The sequence below is a fragment of the Coregonus clupeaformis genome, chromosome 30 (genome assembly GCF_020615455.1).
Source record: "Coregonus clupeaformis isolate EN_2021a chromosome 30, ASM2061545v1, whole genome shotgun sequence".
NCBI classification, from domain to species: domain Eukaryota; kingdom Metazoa; phylum Chordata; class Actinopteri; order Salmoniformes; family Salmonidae; genus Coregonus; species Coregonus clupeaformis.
This window is the reverse complement of record NC_059221.1, coordinates 35,831,689-35,851,447: the sequence shown is the minus strand read 5'-3', so window position 1 is coordinate 35,851,447 and position 19,759 is coordinate 35,831,689. Positions and strand designations below refer to the sequence as shown.

The 19,759-nt window shown below is 41.3% G+C and overlaps 1 protein-coding gene across 3 annotated transcripts in view; it reads left to right on the top strand.

Annotated features, from left to right (window-relative positions):
- The first annotated feature begins 892 nt into the window (after positions 1–892).
- LOC121545333 (metabotropic glutamate receptor 7-like) overlaps positions 893–19,759 on the top strand; it is a 100,679-nt gene continuing 81,812 nt past the window's right edge. For 2 of the 3 annotated variants that reach the window (XM_041855766.2, XM_041855764.2), the window contains exon 1: positions 893–2,539. In XM_041855766.2, the coding sequence (XP_041711700.1) occupies positions 2,030–2,539 (510 nt within the window). In that variant the 5' untranslated portion in view covers positions 893–2,029. The remainder of the gene's footprint in view (positions 2,540–19,759) is intronic. The other variant, XM_041855765.1, reaches the window with a different exon arrangement.

Here is a 19,759-nt window from a genome sequence, read left to right as displayed (position 1 = left end):
TGCTGGAATTATTTTTGAGTGGACGAACATGCGCAGGTAGCCTACCTTTTGAAGTTATTTGTTTGACAGTCAGATAATAAAAGGTAATTCATTTTTACCGTTAAATGACATCTTTACTATTAGGCCTATAAAAATGTTTCGTGCCACCCAATAGAGACCCCCCGAATGTAATGGTGTAATTCGCACTCTGAATTTAGTCCAAGGGTATAGGCTTAATCTATATCCGTGAAACCGGCCCCTAGAGTTTAAATTGTTTCGGTGCTGATAGCTTTTGGGTGGTAGGCTAGAGGATGATCTAGCCCGGGGTGTAGTTATGCCTCACCACCGTTGTCACAGCATGGGGGATGGCAAAGAAGAATTAGAAAGTGTCTTGTGGAGAAGGGGTTGCCAGGGCGACCAGTTGGCACCATTCAAAATGTCTGTGTTCAATGCTCTGTCTCTCTGACATTTCCTTTGCAGGGGGGTAGGCCTTCATGTTTGGTAGGCTAACATTTAGTGTGCTCTGAGCAAGAAATGTTGGATACATCAAAATATCTGAGTTCTTGTTGTAAAATTGTACAAATAGGCCCCTTATTGTAAAATAAGCCTATCTCTTAGAAGAGTTGACATTGTAGGCTAATCACGCGGTTGGATCGACTTCCTTTCGTGTACTGTAGCCTATTCGCGAAACGTCTACATAATCAGCACTGTCAAATGACTTAAAAAATCTCCCAGATGAGCTGAATATGATCGTGTCCATTTGAGATGTTTTTTCAACAAATGTATAATTAGGTGGGTGGAGTGAGTGAGTGCGTGTGTGCGTGTGTGTGTGTAATGAGAGCGAGTGAATGGAGAGGGGAGAAAGGGAGAGAGAGGGGAGGGGAGGGAGAAAAAGAGAAAGATATTTGGGATTTCAACGGACCCCGGAACGACTGCGTGATGCTGCAAAAGGCTGCTCCTTTGCTCAGTGCGCGCCGATGACGATAATGTGAAGAAGGAAAAATAACGAAGGAGCTTACACGCAATCAGAGGAATATAATAAAAACTGTGGTTTACAATGTTAGCCTTGACTGAGAAATGTAAAGACGAAGCACTGACAGTGAAAGAGTTGACACACTTGCCCAAACCTCGAAAATATGATTTTCTACAAGTAATCGTAATCCCTGGAATCCTTCTTGAGAAGTGATTCACCTCGGGGGTTTTCAAGCAGCTTGAATGACGTCTCAAGGAAAGCGGGTGAAAACTAATCGTGCATGGTGAGTTCTTCTGTGAGTCATTAATTAGTCTTAAGTGTAGGCTATCTGTTTTGTTATTTTTTTGCGGAGGAGAAAGGGATAAAGAAGTAGAGCTTGTTTGCATTTTCGTCCAGTTTCTTAGGGTCTGAATGCACTCCAACGGTTGGCGTTTCATTCGGGGAGATATTTAGTGATGATATGGACTCCGGGTCGACCGAGACGCAGCAGGCAGTTCGTAGCGGACACGCCAGATCCGTCACTGCGCTCATGTGAAGTTTGGCTCTGCGAAAAGGATGTCACCCAGTTCTGCTGGATCTAAAATCAAAGAGCATTTTTAAAGGCTGTTTGATCTGTTCGGTATTTTAATTCTGTGAAAGATATATTAGGCTTTTTCTCAGTTTTGATCGGATCCCTTTTACTTTTACTGTGAACTGACTAATCTAGGTGTTGCTTTCAGTGACAGCCTACAGTTATACATATTTTTGTGGCAGTGGGACATGAGTAAACTATATTTTATTGATGTTTTCTCAGACAAATGGATGTCAATTACCTCGTTTCCCTAAACGATTTGATTCCCTGTCAAAGTGTTATTTTGTATTCAACAAGCTAAGCGAGCACTCCTGGTAGTCAAGCGATGGGCGCAGTTTGCCTGAGTAGGAACCGAATGCGTCTCAATTTTTTAGATCCAGTTTGTTGAATCTCCTCCTGGGTAATAGGAATGGGCTCGTATTGACAAACTTTACAGCCATTTGGGTGGTAACATCGGTGGTTTACAGCCTCCCTTTCCCTAAAACTAACTCAGCCGTCGGAGCATCATGGCTCGTTACGGTCTCGGACTGAAACAGAACCCTCGCTTTCTATGGAGAGTGTTTTGTTTGATAAGAACTTTGTTAGATTTCGCGCTGTCGCAGGAAGTTTACGCACCCCATTCTATCAGGATTGAGGGACATTTGACCCTGGGTGGCCTCTTCCCCGTGCACACCAGAGGGGCCGACGGCGTGCCTTGTGGAGATATCAAAAAGGAGAACGGGATCCATCGGCTGGAGGCCATGCTGTATGCTCTGGATCAAATCAACCTCGACGATCAACTTTTACCCAACATCACCCTAGGCGCCCGGGTGCTAGACACTTGTTCGAGGGATACATATGCGCTGGAACAATCATTAACCTTCGTTCAGGCTTTGATACAGAAGGACACTTCGGATGTGAGGTGCACCAATGGAGAACCGCCGTTGTTCGTCAAGCCCGAAAAAGTGGTTGGAGTCATTGGCGCCTCGGCAAGTTCTGTATCGATTATGGTCGCCAACATTTTGCGCCTCTTTCAGGTGAGTTAACCTCTGGAAATTCCCCCATACTGTATGGCTATATGTGGATGACATTTAGTTTTAGTTGAACTAAAATGTGTTTAAAACAACATGTGTAAGCTAGTCCTATTTTATTATGTGTCTTATTATCTGTTTTATTTTACAGCCTATTGTTGGCCTCATTGCACTTGTCTTTTAATACGCTATTTTCTCTCAAAGAGAAGAACCCGAGAGAATCCTCGCCTCTACAATGCCACCCAAATCCTCGGTTAGCCTATTTCTCAGATGCTCCCTCAGTTACATTAAGGAGAATGAGAAAAGGTTGAGAAACAGTTTGAGTGGGCTGTTGCGTTTCCCTGGTGGTGCTGAAAGAACAGCTCCTGCTGCCCGCACGCCTCCCTCTATCCAAGGGTTCCCTCCGCACGCCTCCCTCATTCAAGGGTTCCCTCCGCACGCCTCCCTCTTGGCTTGTCAACTCTGTCACTGATGGCTAACCCCCTTAAGATCGATTTTTTGGTCAATATATATTTGTATCACTGTTCTGCAAAATATGCTTAAACAATTGAAGAATTTGCTGTGCTAGACCTAAGGGGTAACATTTGCTTTATAACTGTTGCTTTATGTTCTAAATCTAGAAAAACATTCCAAAATGCTAAATTAATTAGTCCTGGAGCATTTAATAGTGCTATAAAACAAAACAAAAAGAGGTTTGGAGATTTGTATAACATATTTGAATAATCTAATGTTATAATTAAACATTTAAGGCCTTTAAACACCTGTTGGACAATAATTGTAAAAATGAAATGCCTTTTATTGTGTCTGACAGAGTTGACATAAATCCAGTTAGTTGCATTTTATATATATACAAAATGAAAATAGGAGGTTGTTCCTTTACATGGTGTGATACCTGATAAAGTACTTTGGTCCATCAAAATATATATTTCAAATGTTGTTAATATTGAGACAAATATTTGTGGAAAAAAGTTGATTGTCCTGTCTTTCAAGAGTCCTTGAGCTCTAAAACAGCAACATTTTCTCTCAGCCTCATGGCTAAATGTGTAAAATAGCATGATATTAGCTATAAAACTGCACATTTTTCTTTCTGCCTCATGGCAATCCCCCATCCACACCAGACGTGATCATGACATACAGATTAAAATATCAAAACCAACTGTTAACCAACCATATTATTTGGGTGCAGGTCGAAGCACACATGAAACATTCATGGACATTTAGCTAGCTAGTTATTGCTAGCTAGTTTTTCCTGGGAGATGAACATTGTGTTGTTATTTTACCTGACATGTACAGTGGGGAGAACAAGTATTTGCAGGTTTTCCTACTTACAAAGCATGTAGAGGTCTGTAATGTTTATAATAGGTACACTTCAACTGTGAGAGACGGAATCTAAAACAAAAATCCAGAAAATCACATTGTATGATTTTAAAGTAATTAATTAGCATTTTATTGCATGACATAAGTATTTGATACATCAGAAAAAGCAGAACTTAATATTTGGTACAGAAACCTTTGTTTGCAATTACAGAGATCATACATTTCCTGTAGGTCTTGACCAGGTTTACACACACTGCAGCAGGGATTTTGGCCCACTCCTCCATACAGACCTTCTCCAGATCCTTCAGGTTTCCGGGCTGTCGCTGGGCAATACGGACTTTCAGCTCACTCCAAAGATTTCTATTGGGTTCAGGTCTGGAGACTGGCTAGGCCACTCCAGGACCTTGAGATGCCTCTTACGGAGCCACTCCTTAGTTGCCCTGGCTGTGTGTTTCGGGTCATTGTCATGCTGGAAGACCCAGCCACGACCCATCTTCAATGCTCTTACTGAGGAAAGGAGGTTGTTGGCCAAGATCTCGCGATACATGGCCCCATCCATCCTCCCCTCAATACGGTGCAGTCATCCTGTCCCCTTTGCAGAAAAGCATCCCCAAAGAATGATGTTTCCACCTCCATGCTTCACAGTTGAGACGGTGTTCTTGGGGTTGTACTCATCCTTCTTCTTCCTCCAAACACGGCGAGTGGAGTTTAGACCAAAAAGCTCTATTTTTGTCTCATCAGACCACATGACCTTCTCCCATTCCTCCTCTGGATCATCCAGATGGTCATTGGCAAACTTCAGACGGGCCTGGACATGCGCTGGCTTGAGCAGGGGGACCTTGCGTGCGCTGCAGGATTTTAATCCATGACGGCGTAGTGTGTTACTAATTTTTTTCTTTGAGACTGTGGTCCCAGCTCTCTTCAGGTCATTGACCAGGTCCTGCCGTGTAGTTCTGGGCTGATCCCTCACCTTCCTCATGATCATTGATGCCCCACGAGGTGAGATCTTGCATGGAGCCCCAGACCGAGGGTGATTGACCGTCATCTTGAACTTCTTCCATTTTCTAATAATTGCGCCAACAGTTGTTCCCTTCTCACCAAGCTGCTTGCCTATTGTCCTGTAGCCCATCCCAGCCGTGTGCAGGTCTACAATTTTATCCCTGATGTCCTTACACAGCTCTCTGGTCTTGGCCATTGTGGAGAGGTTGGAGTCTGTTTGAATGAGTGTGTGGACAGGTGTCTTTTATACAGGTAACAAGTTCAAACAGGTGCAGTTAATACAGGTAATGAGTGGAGAACATGAGGGCTTCTTAAAGAAAAACTAACAGGTCTGTGAGAGCCAGAATTCTTACTGGTTGGTAGGTGATCAAATACTTATGTCATGCAATAAAATGCAAATGAATTACTTAAAAATCATACAATGTGATTTTCTGGATTTTTGTTTTAGATTCCGTCTCTCACAGTTGAAGTGTACCTATGATAAAAATTACAGACCTCTACGTGCTTTGTAAGTAGGAACACCTGCAAAATCGGCAGTGTATCAAATACTTGTTCTCCCCACTGTATGTGGACATTAATTTTGCAACACTCGCATACGTAACATGGCCGGTGAGGTTTGCATGTCAGACTAACATGCTGACTAGACCAGGAACGTGTGTTCGTCTGCGTGGGCAATCGTGCGCATGCTGATTTTGTCCAGCCACACCAGACGCGATCAGGACACGCAGATTGAAATATCAAAAATCAGGTCGAAACACATGAAACATTCAAGGACATTTAGCTAGCTAGCTTGCTGTTGCTAGCAAATTTGTCCTGGGATATAAACATTGGGTTGTTAATTTACCTGAAATGCACAAGGTCCTTTATTTCTGGATCTTTGTAGAATTTCAACCCATTTTGAGTCACACAAAATCGTGTGTTCTCTACTCCGACACTTAATCCACAGATAAAAGGGGAAACCTACTTAGTTTCTAGTAATCTCTCCTCCTTCAGTCTTCTTCTTCTGTGGACTTTAAGGTGCATTACCCCCACCAACAGGACTGGAGTCTGGATCTCAGTTCATTTTTCAATCACCCACGTGGGTATATGCTCCTAAAAACGAATGAGGAGATGGGAGAAGCGGAACTTGCAGCATGTTCACATTTTTTTAATGGTGTTATTATAAAGACCATAGACCCTTTTCAGTACACGACACACTGTCAGGCAGAGATGCGTGCGACTCTTGGCGGCAGTAAGAAAGCCATCGCCATCTGCGCCCATTCAACATAGCCTAGATTTACGTTTTTATTACTTCTAAACTAAATAACTTTTTTGGGTTCTCATACACTTACAATTATGTTTTGATTCTTGCTTGAACAGTCACTAAGATTATATTTGGTTGTGATCTTTGCAAAATAACTATTTTGGATGCAGCAGTTGTTAGCTAGAATGCTAATGTTCATTGATATAGACTGTAGCAAAAGCTAGCCAAAGAGCCATTTTACTGGTTGAAGTTGAAGTGTTTTTTAAGTTAAATGCAGTTGATTTGCGATAATGACACACATTATATTAATCATGACATTCATAGGAGCCTTAAAATCTAATTATAATCCAAAAATAATGTGAAATGCACTCATAAGCAACATGTAAATAGAGGCTTTTTTTGCTGGCGTTCTGTAAGAACTCCCCCTTGTTCTGCCACCAACTTGCGAGCATCGCCCTCATGTGGCAATGTTTGCAAACACAGAAAGGGGTCTATAGGCAGCTCAGTTATGATTATTTTTATATGCGCATTTTCGTGGAACAGTTTCATTTCAATAATAACGTTTTTGTTTCTCAAAATCATTGTCACATGGTTAATCATAAAAATCTGATTTAAAAATGATAAAAATCTATAAATTACAATTCAACTAAGGCGAGAGCACCAGCCTCTGCCATTTGGACACATTCATAGCCTACACTCTGATCCATTGGCAGCTAAATAAATGAGCGCATGGAACTCAGAGATAGCCTATAGACCAATGCAGCAGTAGGCCTATAACTTCCATTGTCAACTAGCCTAAGTAAAATACAAAGGCCTAAAGCCGACAAATAAAAACTGAAGAAAATATCCAAATGAAAATTCTGGTTCTTTCAAATAACATTAATCTCTCTACTCTGCCTGTCTGCCTAGAGTTTTCCACGCCAGTGAGCTAGGGACAGACAGCTGTTTTTTATGACGTTCCCACTGTATATATGGGATCATCACATCATTATATTTTTTCATGGTGATTATCGAGGCCGGGAGAGTGTTGGAAAGATTTTTCAAATACTGTGAAGAACTATTATGGATGTAATAAAAAAATAAAAAATGGACTTTGTTGACTTACTGTGTGAGGTGAAGACAAAATGACTGAGAAGCTCATATTATTAGTGGTGGACGTGGTGACTTAAGACAATCAGAAATCAGACATCCCAAATGAGCGCTTTCCTCCATATGCATGCAGCAGACCAGGTACGACCTACTTCTATACATGCTCAGGCGCGCTCGCTCCCTCTGTATGGTCATAGAGAGAAACCAGACACATTCTCATTGCTCATACGGAGCACTCCAAACAAAAGACAATGAAAAAATTGACAAAACGTGTAAATTATGGTTATGGCTCATTAACCTTTACGGACCAAATAATGATGATCCACAATTCTTTGACAATATATATAATACATTATCAAGCCTGCAAGCAACTCAAGACAATATTATTATGGTGGGGGATTATAATACTGTTTTAAATAGCTCAATGGACCGTAAAGGAAATCACACCACAAACAATCACCCACATGCTCTTAAGGAAATTGTGAATGTCATGGATACATTAGAACTAGTAGATATATGGAGGCTTAAATATATTGATCTAGTGAGATATACATGGCGGAGACTGAATCAAGCTAGTCGTCTTGACTTCTTTCTTATCTCATTCTCGTTGGCACCAAAAGTAAAGAAAGTGTTGATAGGGGACAGAATGCGGTCAGACCATCATATAATAGGCATATAAATTACTCTTACTGAATTTCCACGTGGGCGAGGATATTGGAAATGTAATCAAAGCCTATTGGATGATTATTTATTTATAATTAGAACAAAGGAATTTATAACTGACTTTTTCCAACATAACATAGGTACAGCGAATCCCCTTATTGTATGGGACACCTTTAAATGTGCCTTTAGAGGCCATGCAATTCAGTACTCATCTCGAAAACAAAAGCAATTTAGGTCAAAATAGTTTATACTAAGAAAGGAAATAGAAAGTCTAACAGAACAGATAGATGGCAATAAAAACTGTAACATAGAGGCTCAGAATAAATTAGAGGAAAAACCAAAAGAAATGGAGAAACTTATTCAAGAAAGATCAAGTGTAATATATTATAAAAATAAAGCAAACTGGATGGAATATGGGGAAAAATGCAAAAATTATTTTTTAATCTTCAACATAGGAATGCTACCAAAAATAACTTCATGAAACTGGTTACAATTGACGGAGTCACCCATAATTCACCAAATGATATTTTGAAGGAAGAAACAAAGTACTTTAAGCATATGTTTTCTTTTCAGTCGCCCCCATCTCCTCTAACTGAAGCTAATTGTAGAGATTTATTTTCTATTCATAATGTCAAATTAACAGAAAGACTCATGTGAAGGTGAAAGTACAGAGGAGGAACTTCTGGATGCAATTAAAGACTTTAAGTCTGGGAAAACTCCAGGGTTGGATGGCATACCAGTCGAGGTATACCAAGCCTTTTTTTATATACTAAGAGGACCGTTATTAGCATGTTTTAACCACTCCTATGTAAATGGTAGATTATCTGACACTCAAGAAGAAGGTCTGACCTCATTATTACTGAAACAGGATACAAGTGGAAAATATAAAGATCCAGTCCATTTACAAAATTGGAGGCCCCTTACACTTCAGTGTTGTGATGCAAAAATCCTAGCAAAATGTATAGCGCATAGAATTAAAAAGGTATTGTCGGATATTATTCATTCTAATCAGACAGGTTTTTTTACATGGAAGATACATTGGAGATAATATAAGGCAAGTATTGGAAACAATAGAACACTATGGAAAATATGGGAAACCAGGCCTGCTATTCATAGCAGACTTCGAAAAGGCATTTGATAATGTTCGACTGGGGTTTATATATAAATGCCTGGAGCATTTCAATTTTGGAGAATCTCTTATAAAATGGGTCAAAATCATGTATAGTAACCCTAGGTGTAAAATAGTAAATAATGGCTATTTCACAGAAAGTTTTAAACTGTCAAGAGGAGTGAAACAAGGTTGTCCACTATCGGCATATCTATTTATTGTGGCCATCGAGATGTTAGCTATTAAAATCAGATCCAATAATAATATCAGAGGATTAAAAATACAGGGCTTAAAAACAAAGGTGTCATTGTACACTGATGATTCATGTTTTCTTTTAAATCCACAACTAATAATATGCCATTTAGCAGACGCTTTTATCCAAAGCGACTTACAGTCATGCGTGCATACATTTTTGTGTATGGGTGGTCCCGGGGATCGAACCCACTACCTTGGCGTTACAAGCGCCGTGCTCTACCAGCTGAGCTACAGAGGACCACAGAACTAGAATCCCTCCACAGCCTCATAGAGGATCTAGATACATTTTCTAACCGCTCTGGATTACAACCAAATTATGACAAATGTACTATATTACGTATTGGATCACTAAAAAATACAATTTTTACATTACCATGTAGTTTACCAATAAAAGGGTCTGATGGTGATGTGGATATACTCGGAATACATATCCCAAAGGAAATAAATGATCTCACTTCAATACATTTTTATAGAAAGTTAGAAAAAATAGATAAGATCTTACTACCATGGAAAGGAAAATACCTGTCAATTTGTGAAAAAATCACCCTGATTAACTCTTTAGTATTATCCCAGTTTACCTTTTTGCTTATGGTCTTGCCTACGCCTAGCGAACAGTTTTTTAAATTATATGAGAAAAAAATATTAAATTTTATTTGGAACGGCAAGCCAGACAAAATTAAAAGGGCATATTTATATAATGAATATGAATTCGGAGGACAGAAATTATTAAATATTAAAGCATTAGACCTATCACTAAAAGCTTCAGTCATACAAAAGTTATACTTAAATCCGAACTGGTTCTCAAGCAAATTAGTAAAATTGTCTCACCCAATGTTCAAGAAAGGCCTTTTTCCCTTTATTCAGATTACAACAACTCATTTGCAGTTATTTGAAAAGGAAATCATCTCCCAAATATCACTATTTCTAAAACAAGCCATAGAAAGTTGGTTGCAATTTCAATTTAATCCTCCAGAAACGACAGAACAAATAATGCAACAAATATTGTGGTTAAATTCAAATATACTAATTGACAAAAAACCTTTATTTTTTGACAGAATGTTTTAAAAAGGTATAATCTTCGTAAATGATATCATCGGTAGGACTGGTGGAGTTATGTCGCACATGCAGCTAACAAAAACATATGGAAATGTCTGCTCTATCCAAAATTACAACCAAATAATTGCAGCCTTACCGAAAAAGTGGAAGAGGAAAGTGGAAGGGGGAGAAAGTAAGGAACTTGTCTGTCGGCCTTGCATTAAAGAACATATTTGGTTAAGGAAAACTGTGATAAATAAAAAAGTATATCAGTTTCACTTAAGGACCAAAGGATTGACAGCCGTCCCATATAGATTGCAAAATATTTGGGAAGAGATCTTTGATGTACCGATCCCATGGCATAGTGTTTATGAACTGACACGCAAAACGACACTGGATTCAAAAATTAGAATCTTTCAATTTAAATTATTATATAAAATTATTGCTACCAATAGAATGTTATTTATATGGGGGATACAATCTTCCCAGCTCTGCAGATTTTGCTGTGAAGAGACAGAATCATTAGATCATTTGTTTTGGTTCTGTCCATTTATAGCTTGTTTTTGGACACAGGTCCAGGAATGGCTAAAGGATTGCAATATTTACCTGGAGCTAACCTTGCAGATAGCATTACTGGGTGATCTGAAAAGTCATAGTCAATCAATCAATAATATAATAATACTTTTAGCAAAAATGTTTATTTTTAATTCACAATCTCTAGAAGCAATGAGAATAGAAAGGTTCAGAACTTTTGTAAAACATCACAGTACGGTTGAAATATATATGGCAAATAGAAATCCTATTTGGATGGTGTTAAGAGATAGATGGGAGGTATTGAATAGAGTTGAAGGATGGGACTAATAACAAATAACAACAAATAATAACAAAGATAGATAAGAATGTAAGCATACTGTGTCCATAATAGTATATAGGTTGTATGTTGGGAGGATATATATATATAATAGAATTATTGTAAAATTAACTCTGTCCATAAGGTGTAGATAGTAAGTATAGACCGGAAGTAGAGGCCGGGGCATTGTTGATCACTAATTAACTCCAAGTAGGGAAAGGATGGCGGGGTTGAAAAGTAATAAAGGGGAGTATATATATAAAAAAAACATGGGGGATTGGAAGTGATGCAGACAATTACATTGATAGAAGATACAATCTATCTGCAATATTAAGCTGATCCACCCCCCAAGAAAAAAAAAAGAAAAAAAAAAAAGATAAAAAAATAAAAAAATGTATGGTTATGAAATAAACCAAAACGTGTTTCTCACAAGTGTAGCAGGTTGTGAACATTTCCACTCCGATAATGAGAACATAGGCTAAATGACTGTAATTAATACATTCATTAACATAAATTAATGTAACCAAATGACGGAGGATTAACTGTACATTTACTAGGCCTACTGGTGACATATGTCATGGGGAATTGATAAAAAATATTAAGTCAAAGGGCAAACAATTCACACAATGAATGCACAAGAATTGGCGGGAGACAGCTGAGCGCATTCTAGAGAGCTGAGTGCATGTATTCTGGAGAGAGACATGCGATATCTTCGCCACACACCCCTCCCCCTTCTTCTTGCAACATTTGAAATGATACTCAAGACACATTATCTTCACACATATTTTAGATGCTTTTCACTCACCGCCACAACTCAACAATGCACAGCATAAAAAAAGAAAGAAGCTAATGATCCTCGGTGGCTAACTCGTGCTCTCTGGTGAAGTATTTTGAATGATTTTATTTAGACAGGAGTAATTATATAATTTTGGCAAAACATCAATTTACTTTAGGGGAAGCCAGCATCCGAACAGTGCACTGTGCAATTGCCAACTTTCCTTTCCAATTTGCAAGAGGCTGAAACCAGAGATCTTTATATAATGAGGAGATGCTCATGTCTCCGCCCTAACAATGGGAGTCGTCCCAAACGAGGAAAGGCAGGCTACAATCTTAGGTCTGCATATATATGCCATAAAAACGCATTGGGCTTATTCAGGAAAGATTTTGGCAAGAGTGAGCCCTCTCGCTTCTCCTTTTCCTCTCTGCTGAAACAATCACCGGAGCAAGCAGCTGTGTGATCCAAACAGCGCCCCTCTGTCTTACTATATGTAGCCTATGTATCTGATCCTGTCTGGCAAGAAATAGTATTACATGACATATTATTTTTGTCCAGACAGCATCATATAGGCTACATGGTCTACAAATACTGAGACAGAGGGTCGCTGTTTCTCTCGCTCTGATGTTTTATCTGAGATAAATGCGTCTTTCTTTCGCTGCACATCTCAGTCAATATTTTATTTGGACAGGCAATGAGGTATGGTAGGACGGGCCTTAGGGGGCCTGGCCCATAACCCAGGCCCTTATTGAATGCCGCTTAGATATTTTGACAGGATTCGAGATGGTTTTCAATTGAGTGTTACCATGTCAACATGGCTAATTCCAAAATATCTGTAATGTTTTATTTGATAATGAGAGCACAGTGACCAGCGTAGAATGTTTAAGTACACCCTGTTTTCCTCACATAGGCCTGCATATCTCTTGTTGAGAGAGAGTCAGCAGCATACCACACTGACAGTAGGCTCCCTGTTAGTACTGCAGTGGAATGAGGCACCCAGCAGAGCTCCAATACAGCAAATTAATTATTAAAAACACATGTTTAGAGCAAAATATGCAATTACTTAAAATAGTGTGCATACATTTGCCACTGTACTAGCCAACATCTAAGCAAGTTATCTCATCTGAAGATATAAGATGTGCTGTTCAGAAGGCCAAGTAGAAAACATGAGTTGTATTGTTTGTGTTATTGACTTGTGGTTGAACATTGTGACTTACAATCAATGCTATTATTGTGTGTTTTCCGAGATCAATTAAACCAAGCACAGGCCAGGACTAAGTACTTACCATGCTGCCCCAACCACATTACACACACACACACACACACACACACACACACACACACACACACACACACACACACACACACACACACACACACACGCATTATTACCCCCCTTCTCTTAACACCAAGTCCAATCCTTACCAGACAACTCCAGTCATGCTGGTCTCAGGGGCTTTGTGGCTCTTGTCAGGTGGACATGCTTGTTGATGGTTCCAATATCTTGGCTTTGGGGTTAAATTCCCTCGACCATTATCTATGCAGGGTTGTAATCAGGATTCTCGTTAGAGTGAAGGTACCCCAAGGACAATAACTGTCATGTCTTTCCCAAATACAAGTGATTATGTCTAAAATATGTTCCTTGAGTGTAGCATTAAAACTCATTCACATAGTAGAAAAGTTATGGAGGTGTCATGGTATTTGGCGACCATAAAATATTCCTTCGGGGAAGAAAGGATAATTCCCTAAGTCCCTAATTCTGTTAACTCCAGGCGCTCCAGTGTCTGTGTGTGTGTCTGGCTGCAGCAGCAGCAGAGGAGGTGGGCTGTGTGTTGTAGCACCGGCGCATCGGCATAGTAATCAGGCTCGGGGAATCAGTGGGTTGACACAGGCGCCGTCACAAAGCTCCTTCCTGCGTTTGCTCAGGCAATCACTCTGCGTTTATGCTAATTTCCTCCACTGCACCGTCATATAGCTGTCCCTGGCTATGTTGATCCCCACAGTCAAACCCTACACAAATCCCAGGGAGGAAAGATTTGTTTAAATGTCTCGATTTCCAACCGATTTCAATATTGAGACAGTACTGTCTCCTCTAAGTTTTTCTCTTTCTCTCCCTCTTAGACATGTTCTAGTCATGATGATCATATTGATAGTAAACATTGATTAAGATGAATCCCAGTGGTAATCAATATAATCTAGGGATGACAGCTCCCTGCTCATTTACACTCATCAGTCTCACTGCAACTGATTAATTTGTGATAGCAATTACAAGTTTCACAATTATTTTCAAATCCAATCCATCAAGTTGAGAATTCATTTTGTCAAAAGCTGAATGAAACACCCGTTCCGTCCTGATAGAAAAAGTAAAGTGGAATTTTTGATGTTAAAATTGGGAGAAACGGCTCCATACTTTCTATTGCTCTATCAGACAAGCCACACCTGATTTCATTTTCTTTACATTGTCAATGATAAGGCGGATGAAGACGTCTGTGGTTGAACAACTGGAGTTGAGGTGCTACCTAAACTAAGTAGACAGTACATCCCAACATAAGGTGAGATACTCTTCATATAAATGTACAATTCTTTATTTCTATAAAGGTTAAAACATTGTGATGTATCAGTCAGCCATGACCTTTGTCATATTCTCTTCAACTCCAGTCAGTGCATAATCCAATAAATTCTGGAATGTTGTGGAATGTTCTCTCTATCTGCAATATAACTCTATGGACAGAGTCAGAGAGGGGTCAATCATCTTCGCAGAGCAGCGCATCAGTGTGGTGGTCCTTCAGTGAGGATTTCAGTGAAAGTCACCATATAACCCAGCCATTGTGTTCATCTCCCCCCTGTGATAAATGGAACAGCAGGGAAGTTAAATACAGATTGTTGCTTTTATTGCCAGACACTAAATATCGCGGCTGTCTTTTCAAGGTGTGAGTGGCCGCTGAACTGTTAATGCTGGGAAATTGACACGAGGGATAGATTTTTCTGAGGACACAGGAGTGTTGATCAATACTGTTGCCATGGTGAGGCCGATTTGCTCTGAATATGTTTTCATTTCCCTGTTCTTTCACACAGCGCTATAGAAATGAGAAACAACAATTCCAAAAAACGTTTCAATTATTACACATTGTTCAAACAAATGAGTTGTTGTTCTCAACCTCTGAGAGATCATCTTTTAGTTTTTCATTGTTCTGTGTTTTGCAAGCATTCTCCCACGTTCGAGGAAAGCCTTTCCCTCAGCATAAAATCCTTAGTGTCCATTAGCAACTCTTGGCCCATGGAATAAATAGTGAAATATACACTACCGTTCAAAAGTTTGGGGTCACTTAGAAATGTCCTTGTTTTCGAAAGAAAAACAAATAACTTTCTTCTGAAACTCGTCAGTCTATTCTTGTTCTGAGAAATGAAGGCTATTACATGCGAGAAATTGCCAAGAAACTGAAGATCTCGTACAACGCTGTGTACTACTCCCTTCACAGAACAGCACAACCTGGCTCTAACCAGAATAGAAAGAGGAGTGGGAGGCCCCAGTGCACAACTGAGCAAGAGGACAAATACATTAGAGTGTCTAGTTTGAGAAACAGACGTCTCACAGGTCCTCAACTGGCAGCTTCATTAAATAGTACCCGCAAAACTCAAGTCTCAACATCAACAGTGAAGATGCGACTCCGGGATGCTGACCTTCTAGGCAGAGTTGCAAAGAAAAATCCATATCTCAGACTGGCCAATAAAAAGAAAACGTGAAGATGGGCAAAATAAACAGACACTGGACTTTCTCTTTGCAACTCTGCCTGGATAGTCTTGGCGCCGATGAAGATGGCGGCCTCGCGACTAGCTCTTAGGAAACTTTGCAGTATTTTGTTTTTTTATGTATTATTTATTACATTATTAGCTCAGAACGTGTTTGGCATCATTACATACAGCCGGGAAAAACTATTGGATATCAGAGCGACGGTAACTCACCAGCATTACGACCAGGAATACAACTTTCCCGAAGCAGATCCTTTGTTTGCTCTCCCCAGGGCAACTGAACTGATTCCAGCGGCTGACCCAAAACATCGCCGGCGGAGGAGAGGCACTCGGAGCGGCCTGCTGGTTCGACCCACCGCTTATACTACTCGATAATGTTCAGTCTCTGGTTAACAAGCTCGACGAACTACGGGCAAGGATTTCTTTCCAGAGAGACATCAAGGCCTGTAACATACTCTGTTTCACGGAAACATGGCTCTCTTGGGATATTCTGTCGGAATCGGTCCAGCCAGATGGGTTCTCAGTTCATCGCGCAGACAGGAATAAATATCTCTCCGGGAAGCAGAAGGGCGGAGGTGTGTGTTTCATGATTAATGACTCATGGTGTAATTGTAGTAACATAGAGGAACTCGATTCCTTCTGTTCACCCGACCTAGAATATCTCACAATCAAATGCAGACCATATTATCTCCCAAGATAATTTTATTCGGTTATAGTCACGGCCGTGTATATCCCCCCCTCAAGCCGATACCACGACGGCCCTCAAAGAACTTCACTGGACCTTATGCAAACTGGAAACCACATATCCTGAGGCTGCATTTATTGTTGCAGGGGATTTTAACAAAGCAATTTGAGGACTAGGCTGCCGAAGTTCTATCAACATATTGACTGTTGCACTCGCGCTGCCAAAACCCTCGACCATTGCTATTCGAACTTACGGGATGGTTATAAGGCCCTCCCCCGCCCTCCTTTCGGCAAATTTGACCACGACTCCATTTTGCTTCTCTCTTCCTATAGGCAAAAACTCAAACAGGAAGTACCCGTGCTAAGGACTCTTCAACGCTTGTCTGACCAATCGGAATCCACGCTTCAAGATTGTTTTGATCACACGGACTGGGATGTGTTCCAGGTAGCTTCCGAAAATAATTTTGACGTATGCACTGAAATAGTGACTGGGTTTATCAAGAAGTGTATAGGTGATGTTGTGCCCACTGTGCCTATTAAAACATACCCTAACCAGAAACTGTGGATAGATGTCAGCATTCCCGCAAATCTGAAAGCGCAAACCACCGCATTCAACCATGGCAAGGTGACTGGGAATATGGCAGAATACAAACAGTGTAGCTACTCACTCCGCAAGGCAATTCAACTGGCAAAACATCAGTATAGAGACAAAGTGGAGTCGCAATTCAACGGCTCAGACACGAGACGTATGTGGCCGGGTCTACAGACAATCACGGACTACAAAAGGAAAACCAGCCACGTCGCCGACACCGACGTCTCGCTTCCAGACAAGCTAAACACCTTCTTCGCCCGCTTTGAGGGTAACACAGTGCCACTGACGAGGCCCACTACCAAGGACTGTGGCCTCTCCTTCTCCATGGCCGACGTGATTAAGACATTTAAGCATGTTAACCCCCGCAAGGCTGCCGGCCCAGACGGCATCCCTAGCTGTGTCCTCAGAGCATGCGCAGATCATCTGGCTGGTGTGTTTCTGGACATATTCAATCTCTCCATTTCCCAGTCTGCTGTTCCCACATGCTTCAAGATGTCCACCATTGTTCCTGTACCCAAGAAAGCAAAGGTAACTGAACTAAATGACTATCGCCCTGTAGCACTCACCTCTGTCATCATGAAGTGCTTTGAGAGACTAGTCAAGGATCATATCACCTCTACCTTACCTGTCACCCTAGACCCACTTCAATTTGCTAACCGCCCCAATAGATCCACAGACGATGCAATCGCCATCACACTGCACACTGCCCTATCCCATCTGGACAAGAGGAATACCTATGTAAGAATGCTGTTCATTGACTATAGCTCAGCATTCAACACAATAGTACCCTCCAAGCTCATCATTAAGCTCGAGGCCCTGGGTCTGAACCCCGCCCTGTGCAACTGGGTCCTAGACTTCCTGATGGGCCGCCCCCAGGTGGTGAAGGTAGGAAACAACATCTCCACTTTGCTGATCCTCAACACTGGGGCCCCACAAGGGTGCATGCTCAGCCCCCTCCTGTACTCCCTGTTCACCCATGACTGCGTGGCCAAGCACGCCTCCAACTCAACCATCAAGTTTGCAGACGACACAACAGTAGTAAGCTTGATTACCAACAATGACGAGACCGCCTACAGGGAGGAGGTGAAGGCTCTGGGAGTATGGTGCCAGGAAAATAACCTCTCACTCAACATCAACGAAACAAAGGAGATGATTGTGGACTTAAGGAAACAGCAGAGGCTGCACCCCCCTATCCACATCGACAGGGACGCAGTGGAGAAGGTGGAAAGCTTCAAGTTCCTTAGCGTACACATCACCGACAAACTGAAATGGTCCACCCACACAGACAGTGTTGTGAAGAAGGCGCAACAGAACCTCTTCAACCTCAGGAGGCTGAAGAAATTCGGCTTAGCACCAAAAACCCTCACAAACTTACAGATGCACAATTGAGAGCATCCTGTCGGGCTGTATCACCGCCTGGTACTGCAACTGCACCGCCCACAACTGCAGGGCTCTCCAGAGGGTGGTGCTGTCTGCCGAACGCATTACCGGACACATACAGCACCCGATGTCACAGGAAGGCCAAAAAGATAATCAAGGACATCAACCACCCGAGCCACTGCCTGTTCACCACGCTATCATCCAGAAGCGAGGTCAGTACAGGTGCATCAAAGCTGGGACCGAGAGAATGAAAAACAGCTTCTATCTCAAGGCCATCAGCCTTCAGCCTTTACTAGCACATTAGAGGCTGCTGCTGCCTATTGAAATCACTGGCCACTTTAAGAAATTGAACACTAGTGACTTTAATAATGTTTACATCTTGGACTACTCATCTCATATGTATATACTGCATTCTGTTCTATAACATTCTACTGTATCTTAGTCCATGCCGCTCTGTCATTGCTTGTCCATACAGTGGGGAAAAAAAGTATTTAGTCAGCCACCAATTGTGCATGTTCTCCCACTTAAAAAGATGAGAGAGGCCTGTAATTTTCATCATAGGTACACGTCAACTATGACAGACAAAATGAGAAAAAAAAATCCAGAAAATCACATTGTAGGATTTTTAATGAATTTATTTGCAAATTATGGTGGAAAATAAGTATTTGGTCAATAACAAAAGTTTCTCAATACTTTGTTATATACCCTTTGTTGGCAATGACACAGGTCAAACGTTTTCTGTAAGTCTTCACAAGGTTTTCACACACTGTTGCTGGTATTTTGGCACATTCCTCCATGCAGATCTCCTCTAGAGCAGTGATGTTTTGGGGCTGTCGCTGGGCAACACGGACTTTCAACTCCCTCCAAAGATTTTCTATGGGGTTGAGATCTGGAGACTGGCTAGGCCACTCCAGGACCTAGAAATGCTTCTTACGAAGCCACTCCTTCGTTGCCCGGGCGGTGTGTTTGGGATCATTGTCATGCTGAAAGACCCAACCACGTTTCATCTTCAATGCCCTTGCTGATGGAAGGAGGTTTTCACTCAAAATCTCACGATACATGGCCGCATTCATTCTTTCCTTTACACGGATCAGTCGTGCTGGTCCCTTTGCAGAAAAACAGCCCCAATGCATGATGTTTCCACCCCCATGCTTCACAGTAGGTATGGTGTTCTTTGGATGCAACTCAGCATTCTGTTTTTACCAAAAAGTTCTATTTTGGTTTCATCTGACCATATGACATTCTCCCAATCCTCTTCTGGATCATCCAAATGCACTCTAGCAAACTTCAGACGGGCCTGGACATGTACTGGCTTAAGCAGGGGGACACGTCTGTTACTGCAGGATTTGAGTCCCTGGCGGCGTAGTGTGTTACTGATGGTAGGCTTTCCAGCTCTCTGCAGGTCATTCACCAGGTCCCCCGTGTGGTTCTGGGATTTTTGCTCACCGTTGTTGTGATCATTTTGACCCCACGGGGTGAGATCTTG